We start from the raw sequence: 25981 nt of genomic DNA, 5'->3' as shown, positions 1-25981 counted from the left end.
AGTGGTGCCTGTATATCAAGACTCAAGTGTACTGAGAAAAAATAGTTCCTGTTCCTGTAAAATAATAAGTAGTGAATCTGATAAACAGCATATGCAGACTTGTACAAACAAACATAAATCAAATAAAAATTTTCATAATGGACAAAATCCCTAAATAGGGATTTCAATTCCATGTCAACATTTCATACAACTATTGAGAAAGAAAGTTTAATGTGTCATCTGATCTTTGGGTTAAATGCTCCTGATATGTATCCACACTTTTCAGGATTTGAAGACTCTCCTTGTCTGGAAGAATGCCTCCCAAAGCCCATATCTGCCCTAAAGCCAGCACAGTCAGAATCAGTTACCACCAACTTGCCAATGAAGCTGCTGTTGCATTTATGTCACAGTGCTGAACCCTGTGGATCTGAAGCTATTTAGATTACAGCTAGAAACTCAAATCAAATTCTGCCACTCCTGTATTAGGACTGTTTTCTTCTACCTTTCAGACTATTTGGGTTACTGCTATCAGCCTTTCTGTATTTTTTAACCATATTCTTTATCAGACTACTGCAATATGGGGGATTGTTCTGACTCACTACAGACAGGTGATTAATGCTTTGAAAAGCATTAACATGAGCAGGACACTAAAAAGTAAATTCCTCCAGCATTGTGCTAGAAAACTCATGCAGGAGATGTTTGCTCTTCCTATCAATATTGGATGAATGTGTCTGTCGAGTCTTTGTTTTGATATTCTTATCTTCCAGCAATTTTACAGGGCTCACTTAAGAAGTGTAATGAAGTGTCATGTCTTGCTAATAACAATAAATATGAGTAAGGAAATTAAAGCCTAGATAAATTTAGTTGGGGTACACTTCGATGGTACTGCTGTCAGCAGCCACACACCCAACCCACAAAGCTGTTTCTTCTCCATGGAAGATTTTTTCATTGGCACAAAAGGTAATACATTTTGTTTAGTTTTGTTGCAAATGACACAAATTCATAGTTCTGTGAACTCACAGAATTAGTACAAACCAGAATTAATGAGGTTCTTTGTGCATGATGGAAATGAAGCTGCTAAGGATTTTGTTATGGAGCAATGTATACTTACTGAATGTTTGCTTTTTCTTTTACAGTATGAACTGGTATAGAATGAATGAATTTACAGTAGACTTTCAAAACTTATTTTAATTTGGGCCAAAATATGATTAGTGAATATTATATATCTGGGGCTTAACTATGAAAAAGCCTGTAAACATTCTGAAGAATGTTCTTATTATCTTTGTTTAGCTGTTTGTTTATGAACTAAAAATAGGAGGAAAAGAATAAACATTTATAGATATACAACCAGGGAAAATGATCAAAGCGGAGAAGAACAAAGAAAATAAGATGAATAAGACCTAACAAGTAGGTCTGGACACATAGCCAAGAGCCATAAAGGACCAGATGGAAGTGACACACAGGGAAACAAAGCAGGGTTAAGACTGGTACAGAAATCCCATGTGAATATATTTATGCTTTTGGCCTTTACACAACTTTATAATTTCAATTAGACATCTATTTCTCTCTTACCATGTTACTGATAAAAGTAGGACATGCCCACCCTTTCACAATTTTAATGTAAAGAAATACTGAAAATAAAAGGTTGGGGGCAGGGATGTACCAGGAGAGCAGTCCAAGGCAAATACCATTATGGAGTTACCCGTAAGCAACCTTTACAACTGCATTATGTATTCTGCTTCCAAGAAGATATAACAAACATTTGACAACTCAGTCTAATATGTAAACACCAAAACTAGACAAGAAAAGCATGAAAATCCAGAATATTTCAAGAGGTATGGCTTACCTAGGTAGAAGCTTGCCAATTAGGGGATGAAGTAAGACCTCTTTTTCTCGTTCTGCCTGTTGCTGCAGCTGTTATGTGAACAGCAGAACTGTAAACAATCTTATCAAGCATAAACTTGCATTTCTTAGTGGTTACAAGGTAAGCTACAACACACACACACCTCCAATTGTGGCAGAGAAAGACATTTTTGGGTAAAATGGTTACTGAAGAGATTATTAAAAGCAAAAGAGTAGCATATGTACAGTACTTTAGGGCATGCTGGAAATAATTCTAAATTGTTTGCATATCCAGTTTTAATATATTCCAGAATTTTGAGTTCTTGTGTATTACCTGAGGCAGTGACCCAGTGCACAGGGTGGCTGCTGGAGACCCTGAGTGCAGCAGAACATGTCTGGCAGACAGTGTTCCAGACATTTGGGAGAACATGAAGCAGGATCGCAAGCCATTCCCCTACAGTAATGAACACAGAGAGGCCATAGGAAATGCTGCCCCATTAGCAGGGCTAGGGAGCATCCTGTGATGTGCAGCAGAAGAGATGCACATTGGTCTCTGTGACTCCTGTACTACAGCAGGTGACAGAGTGGCCCTGCAGGCTGGAGTCTGGCTTCTGTCTACTTCAACTTCAGCAGAATTACCATCATTTTAGAGGAATTGGAAAGTTTAGCTTTGAAGCAATTGCAGCATTTCAGATCTACAAGGGAAACTTGGTCACAGTTAACCTGTACTGAGTCTGTGAGACTGACTTAGGCTTTGAAAATTAACTGCAGTAACTTTGATATCAAGAAAATGGCTAAAAGCTGCCATTCAAGATGCTAGTCTATTTTTTCAAATATTTATAACCTTCAGATCACTCTTAGGCACTGCTTGACAGAACCCTGGGCTTTGACTTATTTGGTCTATGATAAACATCTTTAATACAAAACTACATTTTTGTTTGTTATTAATCTCACTGTGCCAAACTAGAGCAGCGAGCTTTGCTTTGCAATTTCCTGGCTCCTGAAGATACCCTTCCTGCTTTTCAGGTTCATGTTATTAATATAAAGTCCTTATAGCTGAAAGAAATGCAAACAGAAATTTCCTCTTGTCCTTCAATACTAGAATAAACTTTATATTCTTTATAATATTATGAAAATATTTGCCCTACCCAGCTATTTAGAGGTATTGACATTTGAATGATAAAGCACAGTTTTCAAGGAATGCTGCTGACATCATATCCTATGACAAATTCATCATGCATGACCATGAAAACTAGTCAGGGAGTTGTAACTATATAGTAGGTCACACCCAATGTAATGTATTTAACTGTTAGAGTTTGTTTTCTTTTTAAAAGAGGTTGTTCACTTGGCTTCATCCCGCTTTTTAAATTATTTTTTTCTTAATTAAATAAATCTAGAAAAGTCAGCCAGACAAAAGAATTCAAAGTGTCTAAAAAAAACTAAACAAGAAGAGTTTAAGGCCTTTTATCCCCCCAGAATAGCTCAGTTATCTTTGATATAATTTTGTATACTTCACAGCTTGCCTAGAATAAACAGTGCAGTAACAAAAGTTATTGAAAAACAGAGTCCCCAGAGTTCTCCTGTAGCATAGGACAGTGAATGTTCATGGCTGGACAGCCTCTGTGTTTTGTTGCAGCACAGAATGACCCATAACCCGAGGGTGCTGAATAGCTGGATCTCGACCATTTACTAATTTTATTGTTTGTGTAAAAGACAAATCATTCCTCCTAATAAAACAGCAAAATGTGGTTGTTTCTTCCTTGTGCAGTGCTTGGGGCCACATGTTGAACACTACTGGAGTTTTTTTCCTCCAAAGAGAAATTACTACATTGCTTCCTCAGCTTGAATATGGACCTCTAAGCAACATGAGATCCTTTAGAATGCACCTCAAAGAACAGTTCTAGAGATACTTGTCCATTTTTACAGCAGCTATTTGAATCAGAGGATTGAGTCACCTGAATTTTCCATATGAGGGCTCTCACCTAGCAAGACTAAGCTAATCATTAATTTTATGAATTTTGAGTAACCAATAGCTTTTAAACTATTCCATAATGCTGTTTAGGCTCAAATCATAGTCCTAACTTTAGGCACACATATCCTGTATTTAAAAGAGATGGGCTCAAATTGCATGTCAGAAATAAGAAATGCAGTATTAATTAACCAGTGAAAAAGCCAGGTATAAGTCATTTACATTGCATTTCAAAAACATGCTATGACAAAGACATGAATAAATCATACTGCTCCAGGGAATAAGTTAAGTGCTTTAAATCTCATTTCTCTTCCTTCAACTCCTACTTTCCAGTTGCTGAAACAAATGAAATGAGGGTTCTTGGAAAACAGATCCTTTTTGTAAACAACAAGAATCTTATTGAATGGTCTTCATACCCAGATGATCATATTTATTATTACTGTTATTATAAGCACACAAGAGCTCTACTAACAGACAAAATTGTGTCAGCCACAAAGCAAAGAGAGAAAAACACAACCCGTATGACAGATAGCTTAACAATCTAAGACAAGAAACAACAGGCTACAGTGCCAGGGGGGTTCAAGGAAACTGCACAGGTCAGCAAGATAAAGCCTTATTTCAGCTCACTAGCAGCTCAGCTGCTGTTAAATTTTTGGTGAGCACCACTGCAAAGGACATTTGAGGAAAGATTTGAATACAAAGTTATTCCAGTGTTTGCATATTTCTATAAATTTCTTCATGCTGTGGAGTCAGTGTGGAGGCTGGCATGGCATAATGAATTAACACCACAGGCTGGTACTGTGACTGAACAGAAGTTCACTCTCCTAGCAGCATCAACAAGACCAGCATACAGCTACTATTTGGCTATGTCTGCCTGTCTACAACTATTTGTGGAGGTACAGTCTATAAAAAATTGTGTTTCATAACTTGCTGAAATATAAGTCATATTTATATCAGCACCTTTTAAACAGTAAAGAAAAAACCACAAGAAATCACTGATGCTGCATTCCTACCATAATGCCACTTCTTAGCCTGGAAGGTGAACACTGTAAATTTACTTGTATTTTATTTACATAACTTTGCATGACAGGAAGGAGCAGGAGGAAGATATAGTATGAAAAATCCTACAATCTAGGCATTTATGTGGTCATGTGTACATCACCACCTTGGATGGCCACTCATGGAAGGAAAGGCCATTCCCCCTTGGCTTAGTCATGCTCAATACACACCTGGGGTGGACAATGCTGCAGGGCTCAGCAGCTGCCTTCCTTGACTATGGGAAATGTCAGACAACCTTAATAACAGGGTTTGCCATCTGTCTCTCCTCTAACTATGTCATTAATATTATAAGCATCCTAAAGCTGAGGATGAAAGTGTGGAATAGGGCTAGCATTTATCTAGGATGCTATTAATCTGCATATATGTGAAATTTTCTTATGTGAAAGATGGCTGCCTTCATTAAGTCTGAAATTGTTAGATATATTGTGTTGCCTGAAATGTATGCCAATGAAAGGACTAGATTTTAGCTTCATGGCAGAGCCATCACAGCAGCAGTTTGCTGTACCAATTTTCCACAAAAATATACAAGGGGTCAGAACATGCCCTCCCACAAAAAAAACTGCCTACAGAGACTATGGAAAATGAATTCAGTGGTGAATTTCTCCCATTTTTCCCACTGAATTTTGTGAGGGGAATGAGGTTACCTCTCTAGGTTTTGAAGAACTGTCCCAGACTTAGTCTCCAGGAATGCATGCAGAGCCCAAAAAGCCACCATGGTCTAAGATCAGCCACATGGAGCCCACATGCTCCTGTCAGAGCTGATGTTTGCTCGAGGCAATCAGGAACTCCCTCTGTTTGTGACGATGCCACATCTGATCCCTTCCTTCCTGAATATAAATAGTTTCATTCTCAAGAAAAGCCAGTGAGATATTCATCATAATTTCACGTTGCTATTTTTAAAAAATAGATACACAGCTTTGTCATGCACAACTTCCAACAGGAAATATTTTCAGTTTGTGGGAACGTAACTCTTACCGAGTTACAATAGATTATTCATGCCCCATTTTTCATGTTTTATTATGGTTATCCAATTTAATATGGACAATTTAAAATGATCAGTTTTATAATTATGAAGTACTGAAGCAGTTTGATTACAGTCTTTGTTACTTCATTGATTATTAGTAACTGACTAGTGAATTTAAAGGATGTTTCAAATGGCAATGCTTCTTTTTAGCCTGCAGACAGAGTTGTTTCTGTTAATATTTAATAGCTTTTATGGGGGAAAAATTCTATCAGAACAGTTGAGTTTATCCACCTTTTTCATTTTGTTATACCAATGGGACATATAACTTGATTCACAAACATTATACTTTCAATTACTGGCATTTCCTGAACATATAAATACAGAGTTACATTCTTTGGATTCTGTAAATTTATTTTGTCAAATTTCCCAGAGAGAGCTAAAGGTTAAGAACAGTACCCTTCTGTGTGCATTTTCAATGATTTTCATTATATTCTTTCTCCATAATCAGAGGTATAGGCAGGTCCCATGGAATACACACCAAAAGCCTCTCCATAGGGTGACAGAAGCAATTCACATGTCTCATGATCTACCTGCAAAGAGCTATAGGGCTCAGGAAAAAAATGCCACAGCATTGTTGAAGGACACTAGTGACAGTCCACTCAGCTACAGAAGGATACTGACTTTTGTCTCTTCCTCTTCTGTTAAGCAGGAATACTTTTTGCATGCCTTCCCATTCACTTCCTCATTTCCCAATAATGGATTAACATACTTCTTACAATGTTAAAAACCAGTCATTTCTACTGGTAAATGATGAATGTTTCTAAGTGTGGCCTAGCTGCTCATCCCAAGTTTTGGGATAGGCCACCACCTATTTTGTATTTCCATAAAGTTAGCACTGATGATAAGTGGAAGAACCAAATGCTGATCCTAACCTAAATCAGCCAGTCTGCAAATAAATAAAGGCTGACAGGGAGGCAGTGGGAATGCATGCTCTTGTGGAGTCAAATCCCATTTTTTTTAATTTCAAGCCAAGAAACAGCCTTTTCTGATGACACTGAATTTCTCAAGAAGGGCATCAGGTACTTTGCTAGAAGATAATGCCACATATTATTAAGTGCTAACAATTTAGTGTAGTTTTATTAAAATATACAGTGTGTCATTCTTTTGAATGACACATTCATTTCTTTTAAATCCATACTTTACCAATCTGCAGCTTTCTTCCAGCTTATATCCTTCAAAAATAAACATGATTGCTTAACAATAAGTTACAAATAAGAAAATTCACATTCCGGCTCACCCACCTCTTCCTAGTGCATGTCATAGACAAGTATAACATGCACAAGAAACAGAGCTAGAATCACTGTGAAGTCTTCAGAGCCATCCCCTGAAAAATTTAGGAAAGGAACTCAATGTATGGGAAAATTTGGATTTCCATAGTTAATTTCAAATTTTTGACTTTATCCTTTGCTGATGTCAGATATGATGATGTCACAACAGCTGCTGGTGGTAGTGATTGACACCATACAGAAAAAGCTGTGTTCTGCTTTCATTCTAACAATACACACATAATTCCAGTCAAAACACATTTTTCTAATTTAACTGTAGATTTACTATAGCATTACAGAATTATGTACTTGTAAAAACACACATGTGGTGTCTGTACTGTGTAAAGTCTGTATTATTGCAGCTTTCCACATTAAAAATTGGTTTTGGTGACAAAAAATAAGCACACAAAATGTTATACAGAACCCAACCTGTTTAGAAATACAATTACTCAAGCTTTTAAGTAAAGCACAAGATCTCTTTAATATATAGTCCAGAAGCCATTCCATCCTGAAGTAATATTTACCAAGCTGTCTACAGCTGCCAATTACTTCCCTTTGTTTTGGCTAGGCAAGGAAAGATGTACTCCAAACATAAGAAACAGTGTTTTACATGCTTTCTGTATGATGTTTATAGAAATCTTAGTAGTTAATAAAAATTACAAAGAATAAAAAATTAAATTCATCATTCATACTCAAAGTTTAGTTAAGCATTTTATTTCAAAATGTTTGGGGAATTGTATAGATGACAGTTATATGTAACAACTTTTCTAAGATGCTACATACTTAGTTGAGTATTTCCTTCTAAACAGTTGACAGTAGCATCTTCTGAGAATTTGGAGAGGCATTTCTTGGAGATGCAGGGACAGGGGAAAAGAAGAAAAGAGGCCATATCTGAACAACAATCCTTACATGTTTGCAATGTAGACACATTTGTGCTTCTCAATTGCTGCTATGTCATGCTCCAGTTGTTTCAGCTTTAATTCCAGCTCTTCTTTATGCATCTGCTTGTACCTGGTGTCTGTTACTATTGGAAGACCTTGATATGCACGATTTATTTCCTCCCAGTTCTTTTTCAGTGCCTGGTGCCATTACATGAAAAGGAAATATATGAGAAAAAGTAAGAACAATATGTACATAAACCACTTGTTTTTTTCAATTTATATTACATATGCTAAGTGTTACTGCAATGCAAAAATAATAGATAAGTACATGAATAATGTGTAGTCATCTTAATTGGACCAAATCAATTAAATCCTTAAGAGTTATGATACTTGGAACTCCAGTGATATTCAGCAAAATTCAGCAAAGTTTCAGGCCATGTCACCACCAGCTTAATTTTCTGTAATCGAGACTTTGTTCAGACCATGGTTACCAAACTGACACTTTAACTTCTATAAACTACTTTGAAAAAATGCTGAGTAATTGCATTCCCCTTCTAATCTACAATTACAGTAACAACTATCAGCAATATTTTTATCATTTGGACTAAAAACCCCAACTGTCATTGACCCTATCAGCAATAATTTCAATAACTACTGCCTCTCTTGCATGCTGCTGTGCAAACAATTACCTTTCTAGACAGAGTAAACCATATCCTCTATATATAAAGCCTTGAGACTAAAATTCTACATTAAAAAATTAAAAGTGCTATAATCAAAACTTATTCATAAATCTGTTAAGTCAGAGACACAGAGACACCAGAGGTAACACTTTTATCACCAATATACACTAAAAGGAACCAGACAGTGGTAGAAAAATAAATTTACATCTTGTCTTTATATCTTTCTTCCAATTACCGCAACCATTGTTCTTACTTTCTCTCCTCAAAAATATAATCAAAATCTACACATTTTACCCACATGTATGTGAGGATTTAGTAGTGCATCAAATGTCCCCATGAAAACTATATGGGTGAACTTAACAATCACAACTAACAAGGAACTGAAAGAGCAATCAGAAAATAACACACCTCTTGGTGAGAAAACAGTTCTCAAAAATGTTTATGGCTCTCAGTTCTGTCACCTTAGAGGATATCACAATTTATCTTCACAAACAAAGAAGTGAAATTACTCTCTTGGGAACCAAAGTTTTCAGCTCTTCTCCCTAACCAAAACTGGATTCAATTGGCACACTGATTTTATGGCACACTGCGATTTCCAACCTCATGTCCTCCATTATTATTAAACATTTTTCTCACAGTCTGGCTAACTGATGAACATACTGAAGTTAAATTTAGAGGGTTTATTTTTATACATATTTAGCTTTGAAGATTGTTGTTTCTATTTCAGAACTCAAAGGCTCTTGTGCTTAAAAACTTGTCTTTTGTTGACTCTGTAAATTGATTTAGGAAAAAAAATGAACTCTTCTGACAACACTAAGAAAAATCTAATCTTTATTATGAACTAATATTTTAACAATTCGAATCAAAGTATTTATTGCATGGCAATTCATGATTTTTACATATTCATATTAAGCATCTAGGTGTTGTTCATAAAGGTCATTATAACAATCTTCATAAGCTTAAAAACTTTACTGCTACATGTGAAACTTACAGCAACAAGGATATTTACCTACTGTCTGGTAATGATATTTGTTCTTGCTATCCAAGACTGTAAAGTACTTTGGTAGGTTTCATAGTCTACCAGGCATCAGGTACAGTTTACAAATATATAGGCATAAAAATAAATCTCATCTTTTCAAAAACTTTCATTAAAAAGTCATTCATTGTTTCTTTAAACAATTCTTATTTGTGTACATTAGTAAGAACTGGCTTGGAAATAATTGAAAACACTGAATTTTAAAACATTATAGCATGCATTCATAAAAATTGCTCTATCCCTACAAAGTGGAGATCAAAAGCAGATCATGACTCTATAAAAATCTCCTTCACAGCTCCTCCAACAATGTAATTTGCTGACCACTATTCCTACTGCTAGATCACAAACTGAATATCCAGCTCTATATATGGAATTCTAATACATGCTGGATTAGTGAGAAATATGTACTGCATTTATCAACATTCTCTTTTATTATCATAAAATCCCAACCAAAGTAAGCACAATGAAGAGCTCAAAAAATGTTGGCACAAATTACTTCCCTTTATTTTTGTAAGGTCATGAGGCTTGCTTTTGGTCTCAGGCAGCTATTGCCACGTATTCTTTCAAATCAGACAGTGCACATGTGCTCACTAGCAATGTCAATTATTTTAAAGGACACAAGTTCCCATATGTCTACAGCTGAGCACTGGGTAGAAGCCACATACCCTAGGGACACTAATTCCTCCTGACAATATAAATGCATAAGTAAGCCCATGGAAAGGTAAATGTTTTTGAAAAAAAAATAAAAATAGTGAGTTAACAAAAACAATCTAAAAAATTTAAAAATGAAAATAATATTCCAATGCATTCCTCTGTTTGAAAAATATAGAATATCATTGTAATCAAACTAAATGCAGAATGGTGAACAGTTGAACTCACATGCCTTTTTTGCACATATATTTTTGCTGCATTGTTAACTTGTTGGACCATCAGCTTGTCCTATGCCTTCCTCACCTTAAAAATATGTTTTGTTCTTTCTATTGCTGTCAGTGCAATGCCCTCACCTCTCTCCCATACTCATTCCTAGCTTCTACTGCTTGTTGTATATGCAAAGGCCACTGTGCTGGACATTTCAGACATTGCCAATTAACCAGTTTGCCTTTCAGACAGGCAAGTTAGACATTGTTTTCTCTCTAGATATTTTTTTGTGGGCATTCAGCATCTTTGAGCTGTCCATCTATCTATTAATTTGTTTCAGGTGGATGCTAAGATCAAGTTATTAAGGGACAGACTGATATACAGACATCACAGACATGTAAGCTTCATTTTCATAGGAAATTTGTCTAAAAAGTGGTCAAGAAAAATTCCAGTTCTAGGTCAGATACTGGATATCTGTTTTATGCTCAACTTCTTTTATAGTATTAATTCTCTTTTAAAAGTCTTGTGCAGTAAAAACTTTATGAAAGACAGTATACAGAACAACTCAACAAAATACAAAATTTTCAGTCAGTTCTATGACTATACTGCAGTTTAATTCTCGGGTTTTTTGCCACATTTTAAAGCAAGTCACTATGCTTTAATCAGCGAGGTCACAATGTGAAGATAGAAACTGCTAGTAAAAGAAGCAATATTCTGCATTAGGAAAAAAAATTCTCCATTAATAAGTGTCACTAAAACCATATTGGTGATTTTCTGCTCTTTGAAGTTTCACTGAAATTTCAACTCATTAATGTGAATAAGAACCAAACAGAATTGAAAACTATTAAAACTGTAGCTAAATAAGTTCCTTTCAGTTGTATACAACTGTTCTACAGCTCCATCTAGTGAAAAAGTAGCCAACTAATTAATTTCACTTACAAAACGAAAAAAGTATACTTTTATTATTTATATGGACCTACATTACTGCATTTAATATTTTGGACATTATTAATGTCTAAATTAATAATTAAACTAAATCAGAATATGCACCTTCAGAATATCTGTCCTTTCTTCTTCAGATAGTACTTTCATAGCTTTCTTCTTGAGTTGCTCCAAAACATTGGCTTGGTATTCTTCCTCCTCTCTCTTCATTTCTTCATTTCTCTGTATCACATATTTTGGTAAAACACCATAACTCTATAAGGAGAAGAAAGAAATTCCTTATATGTGCTTTTAAGATGGAAACAAAGAGATACCTGTCATCCATCCATTTGCAAAAATAGCTTGAAATGACAATTTGTGCTTCTGAGCACTAAAATCCTAAGTCACCATGTTCTTAAAAGTGTCAAACATGATCATCTTTTTAGCTTGAGAAAAACATATAAATAATTCCCTTCAGTTTATTTTCACAACTTTAGAAGACAACAGAATCCAGAATCCAAAATGTCTATTCATAAGAAGTGATGGCTGAGCAAGGAGTTTGAAACCTGCTCATGACAGTGAGCTATTTTACATTTTCATACAGTGTCAGCTTCTATGATTGGAAACATTCCTTAGAGAATGTCTTTGAAAGGTCTTCCTGTATCCTGGTTTTTGCTGAACATTGCAACATACAAGAACACATAAATGAAAATTGGACTAATTAAGAAGGATAAACTATCCCACACTGATGTGTTTCAGTGAGGAAAAAAATAACTTCTGAATATCCCAGACATTCTTGGGGAAACACACCTATTTTGCCTTAACCTTTGAAAATGAAGCTCCTCTAGCCAAAAGATATCAGAGTCTACCTTCTTTCTACTAAATGCAAAATTATTCACTCATCTTTTAGTGTCAGGTAGCACCATGACTAGTATTGTTTATATACATTTTTAGCCATGGAAAAGTACTGCAAGGGCTTCAGGTTCTTTTTGGCATCTTCTCTGTCATGAGTTTTGTCATCTCTTAATGCTCTGTCATGGGTTACATGTTTAGATAAGATAGGCTCTTGATAGATCTTGTTTTTCTGGGCAAGGGATGGACTGTTCCTGTGGACAGAGGAGGTTCTCCTTAAAATCATGTCAGCTCTCCCAAGGTCTTTGCTTTCCAGAGCTGTCTCCCATGGGTTACCCTCAATAAGCTGCTGTTTGCTCTCCTGAGCAGTCAGTGCCCACCTGGCTCCCTGAACAGGAGGGGTCTGCAACTGCCACATGGTCTGTGCCCCCCAGACTACAGCTGATTATCACACCCCTGAGCAATTCTTCCTGGTTTGTATGTAGCAGAAGAGCATGATCATTGATTGTCTCATGGACCATCTAAGAAAAAAGATGTTGCTGGCATGCTTCAGGAAACTTTTTTGATTGCTTTCATGTCATTGTGTTTGTTATCCTTTCAGCAGCTTTCAAGGAGAGTGAAGTCTTCCATAAGAAGCTGCTTTGTGACCTGAAGATTTCCTCAAGTTGCTTAAAGAGATTTTCATCCAGCTCCTCACCTTTTTGGGTGCTCCATAACAAACACACTTTTGACAGTTGCTGGCCTTTCCTCTGATTCTGACCCACAGGCTCAACCAGCCTGTTACCAATTTCATAGAAGAACTCCATATATTTTAACAGCTCCTTCATTCAAAGGGCAACCCTCCTTCTCTTCTTCCCTGCCTGTCTTTTCTAAGCAGCAAACATTCATTCATCACAGAATTCCATGTCTCCCCATTATACACTCCCTGGGTTCCCAATGCAAGACATATGCCATTGCTTTAAAACAATCATTCTGCAAATTTTTTTGGCTGACAGCATAAGCAAATGAGAACAGAGCAAAGCAAGGCACAAATCTAGTGCCAGTGATTTCTTCTCCATGAATTCAAGAGGTCTAACACAAACAGCCATGATATCTATGCAACAGTGAAACTAAAATAGGCATTATGAATAGTGTTTCCAATATAATTTAATAAAACATACCTTTTTGTTAATGTATTTTGGAAAAAGTCCTGAAGGTTCAAGGAGATATTTATCTCCCTGTCTTGTATCAACACAAAAATGTCGAGGCTTTTTAGGCTCCCCTGTCATAACAGCAAGTGCATTTTTACTTATAAAATTCTTTTTAGTACGAGTAACTGGGTGATATGTCCTGGGTGGCACTGATAATGGGAGCAATTTTTTACCATCCTCTTCTTTTTTTTCTGTGAACAGAACATGTAAACATTCTCAGCAACAAATTTGAAGAGGTTTGCTATTTCATATTATTACACTTTTCCAAAGGGAAAAACTTTGTACAGAATTACATAAAAATAAAACCTAACAGTATCTTCAATGAAAGAACTGCCTGTCAATGAACTGTGAGGTATGTTTGTTTGGCCTAACAGAAGTTTCATAACCTAGGAAATACTATGGTGTTTCAGATGGGTTTTCCTAATTTGTCAATCATTTTCTCTTAACTGAAGCAGTACAGGATTTTTTCAAATGTAATTATAACTACTTTTAGTAGAGGTGCTCACTGTCAGAGCCCTTGGGCAATAACGGTCCTGACCGGTCTCACCTGGGGCATCCAACCCACCCTCTTGGGCTCAGGAAGCCCATTTCACCTGCCAATACCTGGATGAGCTCTCCCAGCCATGTCTGCCCCAGTCCTGCTCCTGAGGAGCTGTATGGAGTCAGTGCAGGGACCCCAGTCCTGCTCCTGATGGGCTGTAAGGAATCAGTGCAGGGACCCCAGCCCTGCTCCTGAGGGGCTGCATGGAGTCAGTGCAGGGACCCCAGTCCTGCTCCTGAGGGGCTGTATGGAGTCAGTGCAGGGACCCCAGCCCTGCTCCTGAGGGGCTGCATGGAGTCAGTGCAGGGACCCCAGTCCTGCTCCTGAGGGGCTGTATGGAGTCAGTGCAAGGACCCCAGCCCTGCTCCTGAGGAGCTGTATGGAGTCAGTGAAGGGACCCCAGTTCTGCTCCTGAGGGGCTGTATGGAGTCAGTGCAGGGACCCCAGCCCTGCTCCTGATGGGCTGTATGGAATCAGTGCAGGGACCCCAGTCCTGCTCCTGATGGGCTGTATGGAATCAGTGCAGGGACCCCAGCCCTGCTCCTGAGGAGCTGTATGGAGTCAGTGCAGGGACCTGGCCTGTAACTCGATTTTGCCAGATGGTCAGTGGGACACACTGACAGGACAGACTTTGCTCCCCACCCTGCTCTGCTGGCCTGCCTGACATGGTGGGACTGCACTCTCTTGCTGAGGTCTTTGCCCAGTGTGCATGGTGGTTGCCCTCAAAGTCTGTCACATGTCTCCTTAGGGAAGAGCCCTGCTCTTGCTGCTCCCTTATCCTTGTAAAAAACTTCTCACAGTCCTTTCTCCAGAGAATGTAGACTCTCTTCCATTTTAGTGTAATCTTTTCTCCAAGGCACCAACAGAAATTCAGTCGTATCCTGAATAGTCTCACTTATAGTAAGCAATTAAGAATAATTATTTCCCATCATATTTCCCAGTAGACATAACTCTAATTCATTATCATTACCAGAAATAATTATTTGATTCAAGTCATCTGAGTTCATGTTCTTCTTTGGCAGTAAATAAGTGTAATGTCACAAGTGAAAAAGCCCATTCCTACAACAGCTGGTCCTGATACTGACCCCACAATAATACAGGTACTGACTCCAACAACAACAGGGGTCCTGATACTGACCCCACAAACCAGTACTTCTGTTTTTACAACCCAATAGCTGCCCAGAACATGGTACTGTAGGACAGGAAGATGTAACTCTCTACTCTAAAAAATACATTACACTGCATATATTTTCTGTCTGCACTTACTTGGTGCTAGCTTGGGCTCCTTGGAACGTTTCTGCAGAAAATCATTTGGAGATGGCACTGCAACTTTTGCTGGCCCCATAGTTTTGCACTGAGATTTATTTTTGTCTGCTTCATGTTTCACAAGTTCTCTAAGTTTGGATAGATACCTTAGAGGTTAAAAAATATCCATAAAGAAGGGTCAGAAAATGTTCTTCAAAGAATATACTTTTTTGCAGTAGCTCATGGCAAAAGCCTAATCTGTTTTGTTTTGTACTCTCTCCCAAATAAATACCATCATTCACACAGCCTCCATGCTAGGCTAAATCTAGTAGGGCACTGACAAATGAGCTTTCTGGTTCTGAAGTTAGCTTGCTTCTTCCTTCTGCTCTTGTGTCTCTGAGGTCAGGATTATCACACTTGGGGAAATAAATACCAAATATGTATGCTGAACACAGACATTCTGAATTCCAACAAAACCTTAATTTTGTAAATAAATTTGAGTATTGCTTGCATGAATTTCTTATGCAATGATGTGATTCTTGGGGTGTCCTGTGCAGGGCCAGGAGTTGGACTCAGTGATCCTAATGGCCCCCTTCCAACTCAGGACTATCTATGATTCTACGATTTATGCTTGAGAAAAGATGTCAAATGCAGTCAAGAATTGTACAGGATGTCCTTGATCATCAGTTTTCCTTATTACTGTCCACTGTATCACTGTCTCACTGTCTCAGTGTTCCTGCTGAACCATCTGTTATAGACACTTATGAGAGATGAGGGGGTGACTGCTCTGAAACAGCACAGCACACTGCAGATTCCTTATGTTACACAGACAGGAGCTGTGATCCTGAACAAAGGTAACCAGGGGTGGGTTTGGCACTCAAACAGCTGATGTGAAAATCAGGGAGGGCTCAGACATGAAAAGCTGTATGAACATGGTATGCACACACTGCTGTTTTGGTCTAATGTTGCATATGGCATGATAACTTCTGCTTTAATCAAAATCTCCAAAAGCAGCCAAATGCTGATCATTAGCTGATTGGCAACATCTTGCCTCTATCTGAAGGACTGAGCTGCCACAGATGTTTGCCTGAGGAAGCAGAACTCCCTGCTCCTGAAGTGAAGGCTTCCTCACTGTACTTTTATCATCTGCCCATCTTTAGAAAATATCTCACATGTGGCAGACAAAAGCTTATGAAAAACTGTGCTTCTTTTACAGAAAAAAAAATGCGTTTATGAAAAAAAACAATGTCATGTTTTCAAGTAAGGATAAAAAAGAACAAAAAGGATTACATATAGTGCAGTCCACTCCATGGAAATGGCGAAATAGGAAGAAAGAAACCTTGTAATCCTGGGTCACTGAATATGTATCACAGCAGCAACACTGATAAAAGCTCTTGTCCATGAGCTGCAAATGTCCAATAAATGTATTTGTACTTGATCATAACATTAGAACATGTCAGAGGACTTCATTAAAATTGTGGACTTATTTTGTCTTTTGGCAATTTGGTCTCCAAAATCAGAGAGAGGATTTTTGCATAAGATCATATATACTTCCTGAAATACTTCTAATTATAAGGAATAAGGTTTTTTTGGTTTTTTTTTTCATGTTAAATTCATGGCAAACAGCTATAGACACTGCACAAACCCACCAAATTGATAAATAACAGTATTCCTCACCATTTTCTAGAAGTGGCATCATGAGCACAGGGGAGTGCAAGGCACTGGCTTTATGCAAATTTTGACCTAGTGGGGTGCACAGTCTTGGAATGAGAAAATGCATGAGAAGACACTAAGTTTCTTACATACTGGCATGAGGTGAAGCCACCATTTGTAGACAGCTATAGACACCTTTGGGCAAAGAGATGGGGGATCTTTTATCTTTTCAGTGACTTTCCAGATCAAGGAAGTGGCTCAATATCACAGGGTTAGAGAGGGTTGCAAGGAAAATACCATGGTTATGAGCAACATCAGAATCTAATCTGCTCATCATTCAGCAAGGGAAAAAGAGACAATACATCTGTAAGAAGACAGAAGATGATACCTATTCCTTAGGTGTCAACTAGGGATATCAAAGCTGGGGAAAAGAGGATGTTTGCTGTGGTTTCATGAGCAGTACCAGTTAAGAGTGAAATACATATGATTTCATTTGGGAAAAAAACCCATACAAAAAAGCAGATTTTAAAAGCAGATGCATTAGTTAAAACTGGTCAAATCATGCTATTAACCACGTTCAATAGTCCTGTTACCAGCTGAATATTTGACACATTGTGAACCTAAGCTGCAAGTGTGGTGACAACAGAAGTCAATGGGATCAGAAGGGGATTTAGTCAGATTATATCTAAGCCAAGGAATCTCTTGCCTAAACTGAACCTAATAGTCATGGAGTATCCAAATCTCTGAACGGTATTAAGGCAGGAATGGATTTAGTGTGCATGCCTCAACATATTGTCCTTTCACCTTCCTCTGTCTTCAAAAGTATCTCAAATACTTTGGAGATACTTTCATTGTGAATGGATATAGCTCAAAACTATATCCATTCACAATGAAAATAAACAAAATTTAAAGACCTACTTTTACATGGGAAAGATTCAGAACTAGGAATCTCACGAGTCTGAACCTTTAACCTGAAACAGGATAACTATCTTTGTTCTAATGAGTGTCACTGATATATCTACTTGTTCTAAAGCTATTGAGTTACAACCTACCCTTTCACTAAAGATGTTAAGTGCAACAGCCTTTTATATAAATAGGGACTTGAAAAAAACAACACGTCTTGGCAAAAGGCCTTTTCTTATATTTTTAAGGCAAGAGGTAAGAAAAGGAAGCAAAAGAAACAATGTCAGAGGACACACCTGAAACACGGAAAGCATGGAAACTGGAAGGCCTGCCTTTTCAGCTCCTCACTGAGCTGTTCTAAGCAAATAACAAAGATGTCATGTAATTCCTGTACACAGAAGGGGTGCTTTGTAAATTATGAACTAACAAGATGTCACTGAAGACACCAAACTTAAATCATCACTTCTTGGGGTAGACTCAGATCACAGAATCACAGAATCAATTAGGCTGATAAAGACCTCTGAATTATCAAGTCCAACACCATCTTGCCGACTAGACTAAACACCACATCCAGTATTTTCTTAAACACCTCCAGGGACAGGGGCTCCACCACCTTCCCGGGCAGCCCACTCCAGCACCTGGCCACCATTCTTGAGAAAAATCTCTTCCTAATGTCCAATCTAAACCTGTCCTGGTGCAGCTGAGGCCATGCCCTCTTGTCCGGTCGCTAACTGCCTAGGAAAAAAGTCCATCCCCCACCTGGCTGCACCCTCCTTTTAGGTAATTGTAGAGAGCAATAAAATCACCCCTGAGCCTCCTTTTCTCCAGCTGAACTCCCCCAGCTCCCTCAGCTGCTCCTCATCGGACTCGCGCTCCAGACCCTTCCCCAGGTTCGCTGCCCTTCTGGGGACACACTCCAGCACCTCAGTGCCCTCCCTGATGCTAGTGACTCCTTAGGAGGGGGAGTAACTATGCAAAAACTAGTTTGTTTGGGGGTTTTAAAAACCTGTTACCCGTTAGATGCACTGCCTTGCCAGGAGCAGCCACCCTCGCCCGCAAGCAGCTCTGTGACACCCACATACCCGTCAGATTTGGCGGGCGGCTTCGGCTGCGGCGGCGGCTCACAGGTGCCCTCCGGGGCGCTCTGCGTGGCCATGCTGCCGCCGCGACAGCCCGGGCACAGGGGAGCGCTCGCCTACTTGCGGGGCTCTGGACGCGGGGTACCCACCCCGCTGGGGGGGTTCGGACCGGGGAAGCGCCGCCTCGCCGAAGGGCTCGGGGCTCGGGGCGGGCCGGCCGCTGTTGTCGGTTACCGGGGAAACCGCCGGGGAACGGCGCCATGAGGGGCGGGGCCACCCCCGCCACCCGCTCCGGCGCCAGGCTCGGAACGGCCGCGCAGGCGCAGCTGCTGCCGGCACCGCGCGGCGCGGGGGGAGGCGGGGCGGGCCGGGCGGTTGGACTGCGCGTGCGCGCACCTGTGGCAGCGGTAACCCCCGCCCCCGCCGGTACGTGCGCGCGCCGCGCTGAGGGCGCCGGGGGGCGGGGGTGGAACCCGGCCGGGACCAGGGGAATGGGGGTGGAACCCAGCCGGGACCAGGGGAATGGGGGTGGGACACGGCCGGGACCAGGGGAATGGGGGTGGAACCCAGCCGGGACCTAGGGAAAAGGGGTGGAACCCAGCCGGGACCAGGGGAACGGGGGTGGAACCCGGCCGAGACGAGGGGAATGGGGGTGGGACTCAGTCGGGGCAAGGGGAATGGGGCAGGATAGGACAGGACAGGACCGGACAAGGGAGAGCGCAGGTGGCAGCCCGCAGCCCGGGGCAGTGCTGGCCGGGTGGGTGGGTGCCGTGCGGTACGGTCCGTCCCGCTCCCTCCCTCCCTCCCTCCCTCCTCCCATCCGCGCCTTGACTCCTTCAGGGAGCCGCTGCAGGAGCTTGGTGCGGGGGCTGGTCTTGTGTCTATGCAATTAGGAAGGCTCAGTCCAGTTTTCACTAGATCACCTGTCACCCGCAGTGGTTGTTAAAATTGTGGGTCACACCTAAAGATATATCGGTGCTGTCTATGTGGAGCTGAATAGCCAAAGCAAAACGTTACTGGAGGTATGGGTCTAAGCTCTGCCGCAACAACCCCACCCTTTTGGCGTGGAGTTTGTATCTAAAGTGGGGTGGGTGGATCATTTGGCTGTTTCTACTGTTGAAGTTTTGCCAGTAGACAAAAAATAATTTCTAAAAATGGATTGCTTTCAATGCTTGCGGTCTTCTATGTACATGTATTTGTATGGGTGAGTGCAAAACTCAAGTTGATTTTAAACAATACCTATGGCCACAATTCATAAGGCAGCCCAGATGTTACACCCATTATCTGAGTAATGCACACCAACTGACTGCAGCTCAAAGTTAACCTGTAGTGGAGCAGGTTGTGCTTGGTGTGGTTTTCACTCCCTCAGTTCACACACACAATGCTTGAAGTGATTCTTATGTTCAAGAAATAAAGTCACTAAAATCTACTGGTTTTGGGTTTATTTACTCCTGAATATAACTTTTTTACATCATGCAAGTTTAATATAAAGATCTCTTTCTGTCCCTAAAAAAACCATACATATTTTTATATGCACCAGAGCACTTACTATTGCAGTACACTTTTAGAGCAATACTGGATATTACAATTACTCTTTGTAGTTTGTTTTCACTTTTATTAAGGGTTTATAAAGATTTCTAAAACTCTTTTTTATTAAAGATTTATAAAACCCCTATATTGCATCTACACAGGATGATCCCCTTATACTTTACAAAGACTGAAGAAAAAACCTGGATAGCATTATATGCCCATCTCTACTCTGATCTTTGCCTTGTAATTACAGCATATCCTCCAGGTCACAACACTGGGTGCAGACACAAAGATTTACTGTTTGCAAACTCAACTCTGCATAGTAGTGAGCAAATGCTCTTCCCCCTGCCCCCCTCACAGTTTTGGGGAGATTTTGAGTCTTTCCCCTTTTGCTCTAAATATTGCAGACAAATCATGTGCTCCAATTAGTGCTGATATTAGTGTTTATTTCTCTAAGTAAAAAGCACAATGTTGGGAGTCTCTTACTTTGTTGGAAATCCATCCTTCTTAGTTACTTTTTTGTTAGAGAGTCCTCATGATTTCTCTCTGTCTGTATCTTTCTCCTCCTCTTTCCATTCCCAAATTACATTCAATACAATTCCAGTATAGGAGTTCTTCAAAAATCCCTTGCTTGGTTTCCATCCCTTCAGAAGAGATCTCAATGCAACTCATCCAGCCTTGCTGTTGCACAGGACTGTGAGTTATCTGTGTATTTAAGTGAGTCTTGCATTTGCTTTTTTTAAAAACAAAGGATTAAAAATAATCAAAATTTCCTTGGGAGGTGGGACAAATGCATATTTTGGTAACATTTTGATTACAAGAAGGTAACCTAGTTTATTGTTACTTATAAATGTGTAGTTAAAAGCAAGTCTTCTAAAAGAAAAACAAATAGTTTTTTAATTCCTATGAGCAATATTATTTGTGAACAGTATTGTAGTGTTAGGCTTGGATGTCTTTTTTTACCTTGAGGACACGGACTTTTTCATGTTGGGTTTGTCAGTGGAAACAAGCTGGAACTAAGCAGGAGAGGGAAATGAGTCTTACTCTGAAAAATACCTCCTTGGCACTGATGAGGTCATAGCTGGATTTATATTTGATCTCTTGTTCTGAATTTTATATCCTTGAGGGCTTTTTTTAAGATATTTGCTGAAGGACTAGTTACTGTTTGTTTTTTTGTTTTCTTTCTGAAGCAGTTAAGTGGATTGTCAAGTTGGAAAAAAACCCACAATAACTCATCAGAAGATGTTTCACATTTTTCAATATCAGCCTTTAAGACTAATAACCCAAAACAGTCTTTCTAGCATGTGTTTAAAACTCACGTTTTCAAGACCCGTTGCATTTGCACAAATATGGAAGTCATGGTTCTCAAGTCATTCTCTTCTTGGAAAGAAAAATATTATCCTGATGGGACCTCCAGGTGCTGGGAAAACAACGACTGGGAGAATAGTGGGCCAGAAACTGGATTGCCCTGTCATAGACATAGATGATGATGTCCTTGAAACAACCTGGAACATGAGCGTGTCACAAAAACTGCAGGACGTTGGTTATGAGGAATTTCTAGAGGAGGAAGGAAAAGCCCTGTTGAAGTTCTCAGCATCTGGAAGTGTCATTTCCCTTAGTGGATCCAATCCAATGCATGCTGCTGGCATGCAGCACATAAAGAAGAATGGAATAGTTGTGTATCTGGATGTGCCCACATCAGTCATTATGAGCAGGCTGAAATCAAAGCAGATGGATCGCATCGTGGGGCTGTCTCCTGGTGTTTCTCTCAAAGATGTGCTCCAGTTTAGGAAGCAGTTCTACAAAAGGTGGTTTGACATCCGTGTTCTTTGTGGCGGGGATGTTGCTGCAGAGGTCGTGGCAGAAAAGGTACTTGATGCTGTGAAGAGATACCAAGACTCAGAACTGGAAACTTTCATTTCAACAAGGTCTACTAGGTCTGGAAGGAGTACGGAAGAAGACTCTAATAAATTTTATTTCAGTGATGTTGTTATTCAGGGCTTAGCCCTTGATGGGGGACTCTTTGTTCCTGAGAGAGGACTTCCAAAATTCACTGCTGAAGAATGGCAAGGTCTGATAGAAGCAACTTACATTGAAAGAGCCCAGGTGATACTAGAAAGATGCATACATCCTGCTGATATTCCTGCTTCTAGGCTGGCAGAAATTATTGAAACTGCTTATGGAGAAAACTTTAGTTGTTCTAAAGTTGCCCCAGTTAGGCATCTGGCAGGCAATCAGTTCCTTCTTGAGTTATTTCATGGACCAACAGCATCATTTAAAGATTTTGCATTACAGTTGATGCCACATTTATTTGCCTACTGCATTCCCAGAAGCTGCAATTACTTGATTCTGGTAGCTACTTCTGGGGACACAGGGAGTGCTGTTCTGGATGGCTTTAGTCGTCTCCATGACACTGACAAACAGAGAATTGCTTTGATGAATTTTTTTCCTGAGGATGGAGTAAGCCCAATTCAAAAATCACAAATGATTGGCTGTCAGAAGGAAAATGCTTGGTCAGTGGGTGTCAAATCAGATTTTGATTTTTGCCAGACAGCTATAAAGCAAATCTTTACTAATTCTGATTTTACTGGCTTTCTTACGGTAGAATATGGAACAGCTTTAGCTGCAGCAAACTCCATAAACTGGGCACGACTGCTTCCTCAGATAGTTTATCATGCCTCTGCATACCTTGATCTCGTTCATCAGGGTATTATTTCTTTTGGAAGCCCTGTAGATATTTGCATTCCTACGGGAAACTTTGGCAACATCTTAGCTGCTTTCTATGCTAAAATGATGGGAATTCCTATCAGGAAATGTATTTGTGCTTCCAATGAAAACAACGTTTTGACTGAATTCATAAGAACAGGTGTTTATGATTTGAGGGGAAGAAAATTAATTTCCAGTTTTTCACCAGCAGTAGATATTTTGAAGTCCTCCAATCTTGAGCGATACTTACACCTGATTGCTAATGAAGATGGACAACTGGTGACACAATTATTTAATCAGCTGGAAAATCAGGGCCACTTCCAGCTGCAGAAAGATCTACTTGGAAAGCTTCAGCAGGACTTAGTGGCTGGCTGGTGCTCTGATGAGGACTGTCTGGCTGCCATTCACTCTGTGTACAGTACTACAGGATATATTTTGGATACACACACAGCTGTTGCTAAAGTAGTTGCAGATCGATTACAAGATAGAACTTGCCCAATTATTATTTCATCTACAGCTCATTATTCTAAGTTTGCACCTGCTATCTTGAGGGCCTTGAGGATTGCAGAAATAAATCAGAATCCATTAAGTCAGCTTCACTTGCTGAGTTCTTACAGCGCTCTGCCTCCAATCCACTGGGGCCTATTGGAAACCCTGAAAAAGACAGGAAATGGGGATCACCAGGTCTGTGCTGCTGATATGAGTGTGCTGATGTCCCATATAGAAACCTTAATTCAAAATCATTTTATGAAAGTTTTTTGAGCAACTCATCCAAGGAACACAATTGCAATACCTTCTTAGCAAACTGCATGCTTTATGAAAGCCATCATTCATCTGGCCTGTGTCCAGTCCACAGCATATCTCACAGTTTTATATTCAGTTGCCAAGCTTTCAACAGTATTTGTAAGTAACATGTGTGAGATTTCTCGTGGCAGTGAAAGGTTGTGAATCTAGAGTGTAAAAAACTGGAATACCACTTTGCAAATCATACACAGCAGAGATGCCAGCACTGCTGGCTCTCCTTGGCAGTGCTGAGGAATCCTCAATGGAAGGAGACAGATAATAAAGTCTGACCTTTCTGGAACTAATCGCTCTGGTTTTGTTGCAACAATGATGTGAACCTTTGGTCAGTGGATGTTTAATTAAACTTTAACTCATTTCACTTAGGGTACTGAAACATAATGATATAATGGTGTTCATATGTTACTAATGAGGGTTGATTTCACTACAAAGATTAAAATACCCTTGTATTGTTAATCCTTGAAACATTAAATTTTGTGATATATTACCTTCTTGTATAATGTTTTTTATGTATTGTGTTGCCTGTGTCTAAAAATAAAAATCTGGTAATTTTGTTTTTAATGCTTTTTTTCACAAATATTTTCCTGTGTCAAATAGAATACCTAATTAAATATTTTTAATATATTTGAGGTGTGGCTCTTTCTCCAATGTCTTGTAGTCTCTTTCCTAGACATTTTTTATTTGAACTTTCAACTTTAAAATCCTTTTTTAGTTCTATAGAAGAATCTGATAGTGATAACAGCTGTCTTCTTAAATAAGAAACAGACTTCACTATTTATTTAGATATATTTTTTGTATTATGTTTTATCTTGGAGATCATATAGCTTTTCTTGTTCTAATTACTTATGTTTTCATATTTTTCTTAAGTTAATTTCCTTGATGTTCTATTCTATTTGAGCTTTGCATGAATTAATGTAAGAAAGAAGCTTCCCAAATTACTTGGCATCTCATCAAGGAAAGTGAAGGATGAATTCCAGTCTGATAGCATCAGAAGTGTTCATTATGTAACCCAAAATACATCTGTGTGGTTTTGCTAATGACAGGCACTTTGCTGTTTGGGTTTTTTTCTTCTGAAGAAAAATTAGACTGGATTGTCCTAGGAGATCATGTGGTTATGGACAAATGTATTCTACTAATCGAAGATTATATTTCACGAGGACATAAACTACATTTCATACTATGAGAAATAGTAAAATGATGTATTGAAAGGTTTAAGTGGCATGCAGTTAGAGGTAAAGAGCTAAGAGTCTTCAGATGTAAGGACATATAGCTATGGGAAGTTGTGTTTCCCACTAAGATGCAAATAATCTGGTAATTGATAACCTTTTTTTGCCTCTTCAATAGGCAACATGTCCTACATGTCAGGATTCACTTGAGGCTTTGAACTGTTGTCATATCTGACAGCTTCCCCTGTGTGCCTGCTTGTACTTTTTGCCACACTAGAAGTGAACAAGACACCATCTAGCAAACTGTTTGAAAAAATTGTCATTTTTTCCAGCTGAAGGTGAAAGTCCCCAGCACTATGTGCCTTTGCCACAGTGAATATGTATAGAGTGTTATTAAATGTAGCTGAGAACAGGGGTGTGACACAGTAGCTTTCTAGATTCCCCCATTCTTAGATACTTTTTTAGGACCTTTCTAGTTCTTTGCTAAAAGCTTTTTCACTATTTCTGCAGTAACTTTGAAAAATAACTTTTTGTTTTTATGGAATTGTGAACAGGCCAGGTTGGACTGTTCAAAAAGTCCTGAAAAAGTCATCTGGGCCAACCTTTTGCGACAAAGGGAGCCCAGATGAGGTTATCTAGCATCCTCTATGGTTGTGTCTTAAAAACTTCCAGCAATGGAGACTCTCCCACATCCCTGGGGATAATTGTTCCACTGTTCTCACTGTAAAAATTTCTTTCTTATACAAAAATGAACCCTCTCCTGGTGCAACCTTCTCCTCTTCCCCCTGTCATTTCCATATG

General features: G+C 39.3%; 2 protein-coding genes across 8 annotated transcripts; one reads left to right on the top strand and one right to left on the bottom strand.

Moving 5' to 3' along the window:
* Positions 1 to 4214: 4214 nt before the first annotated feature.
* Positions 4215 to 19132, bottom strand: ENKUR (enkurin, TRPC channel interacting protein). Its single transcript, XM_054273787.1, has 5 exons — positions 18981 to 19132; positions 15364 to 15509; positions 13527 to 13747; positions 11644 to 11790; positions 4215 to 8217 (listed from the first exon to the last, which is right to left on the bottom strand). The coding sequence occupies exons 1-5, from the start codon at positions 19052 to 19054 to the stop codon at positions 8044 to 8046; spliced, it is 762 nt and encodes a 253-aa protein (XP_054129762.1). The 5' UTR covers positions 19055 to 19132; the 3' UTR covers positions 4215 to 8043.
* Positions 19133 to 19351: 219 nt separating this feature from the next.
* On the top strand, positions 19352 to 25726 carry THNSL1 (threonine synthase like 1). Of its 7 annotated transcripts, none has more exons than XM_054274245.1 (3): positions 19352 to 19403; positions 21112 to 21203; positions 21701 to 25726. In XM_054274245.1, the coding sequence occupies exon 3, from the start codon at positions 21750 to 21752 to the stop codon at positions 23973 to 23975; it is 2226 nt and encodes a 741-aa protein (XP_054130220.1). In that variant the 5' UTR covers positions 19352 to 19403; positions 21112 to 21203; positions 21701 to 21749; the 3' UTR covers positions 23976 to 25726. The 7 variants fall into 7 exon arrangements, with proteins under 7 accessions (XP_054130220.1, XP_054130221.1, XP_054130223.1 ...); XM_054274246.1 differs by having other exon boundaries at positions 21698 to 25726; XM_054274248.1 differs by having other exon boundaries at positions 21112 to 21224.
* Positions 25727 to 25981: the final 255 nt, after the last annotated feature.

This window comes from Melozone crissalis, unplaced genomic scaffold (genome assembly GCF_028551555.1).
Source record: "Melozone crissalis strain CALT ecotype California unplaced genomic scaffold, PUWL_Pcris_2 ptg000016l_1, whole genome shotgun sequence".
In the NCBI taxonomy this organism is placed as follows: domain Eukaryota; kingdom Metazoa; phylum Chordata; class Aves; order Passeriformes; family Passerellidae; genus Melozone; species Melozone crissalis.
Note: the sequence above shows the minus strand (reverse complement) of the source record. Positions and strands in the feature narration are given on the sequence as shown.

Coding starts and splice junctions, on each gene's coding strand:
- THNSL1 (XM_054274245.1), top strand. CDS start 21,750: ATGTTTCACATTTTTCAATATCAGCCTTTAAGACTAATAACCCAAAAC.
- ENKUR (XM_054273787.1), bottom strand. CDS start 19,054: ATGGCCACGCAGAGCGCCCCGGAGGGCACCTGTGAGCCGCCGCCGCAG. Junction 15,510..18,980: donor CCGCCCGCCAAATCTGACGG/GTATGTGGGTGT, acceptor TTAACCTCTAAG/GTATCTATCCAAACTTAGAG. Junction 13,748..15,363: donor GGAGCCCAAGCTAGCACCAA/GTAAGTGCAGAC, acceptor TTCTGTTCACAG/AAAAAAAAGAAGAGGATGGT.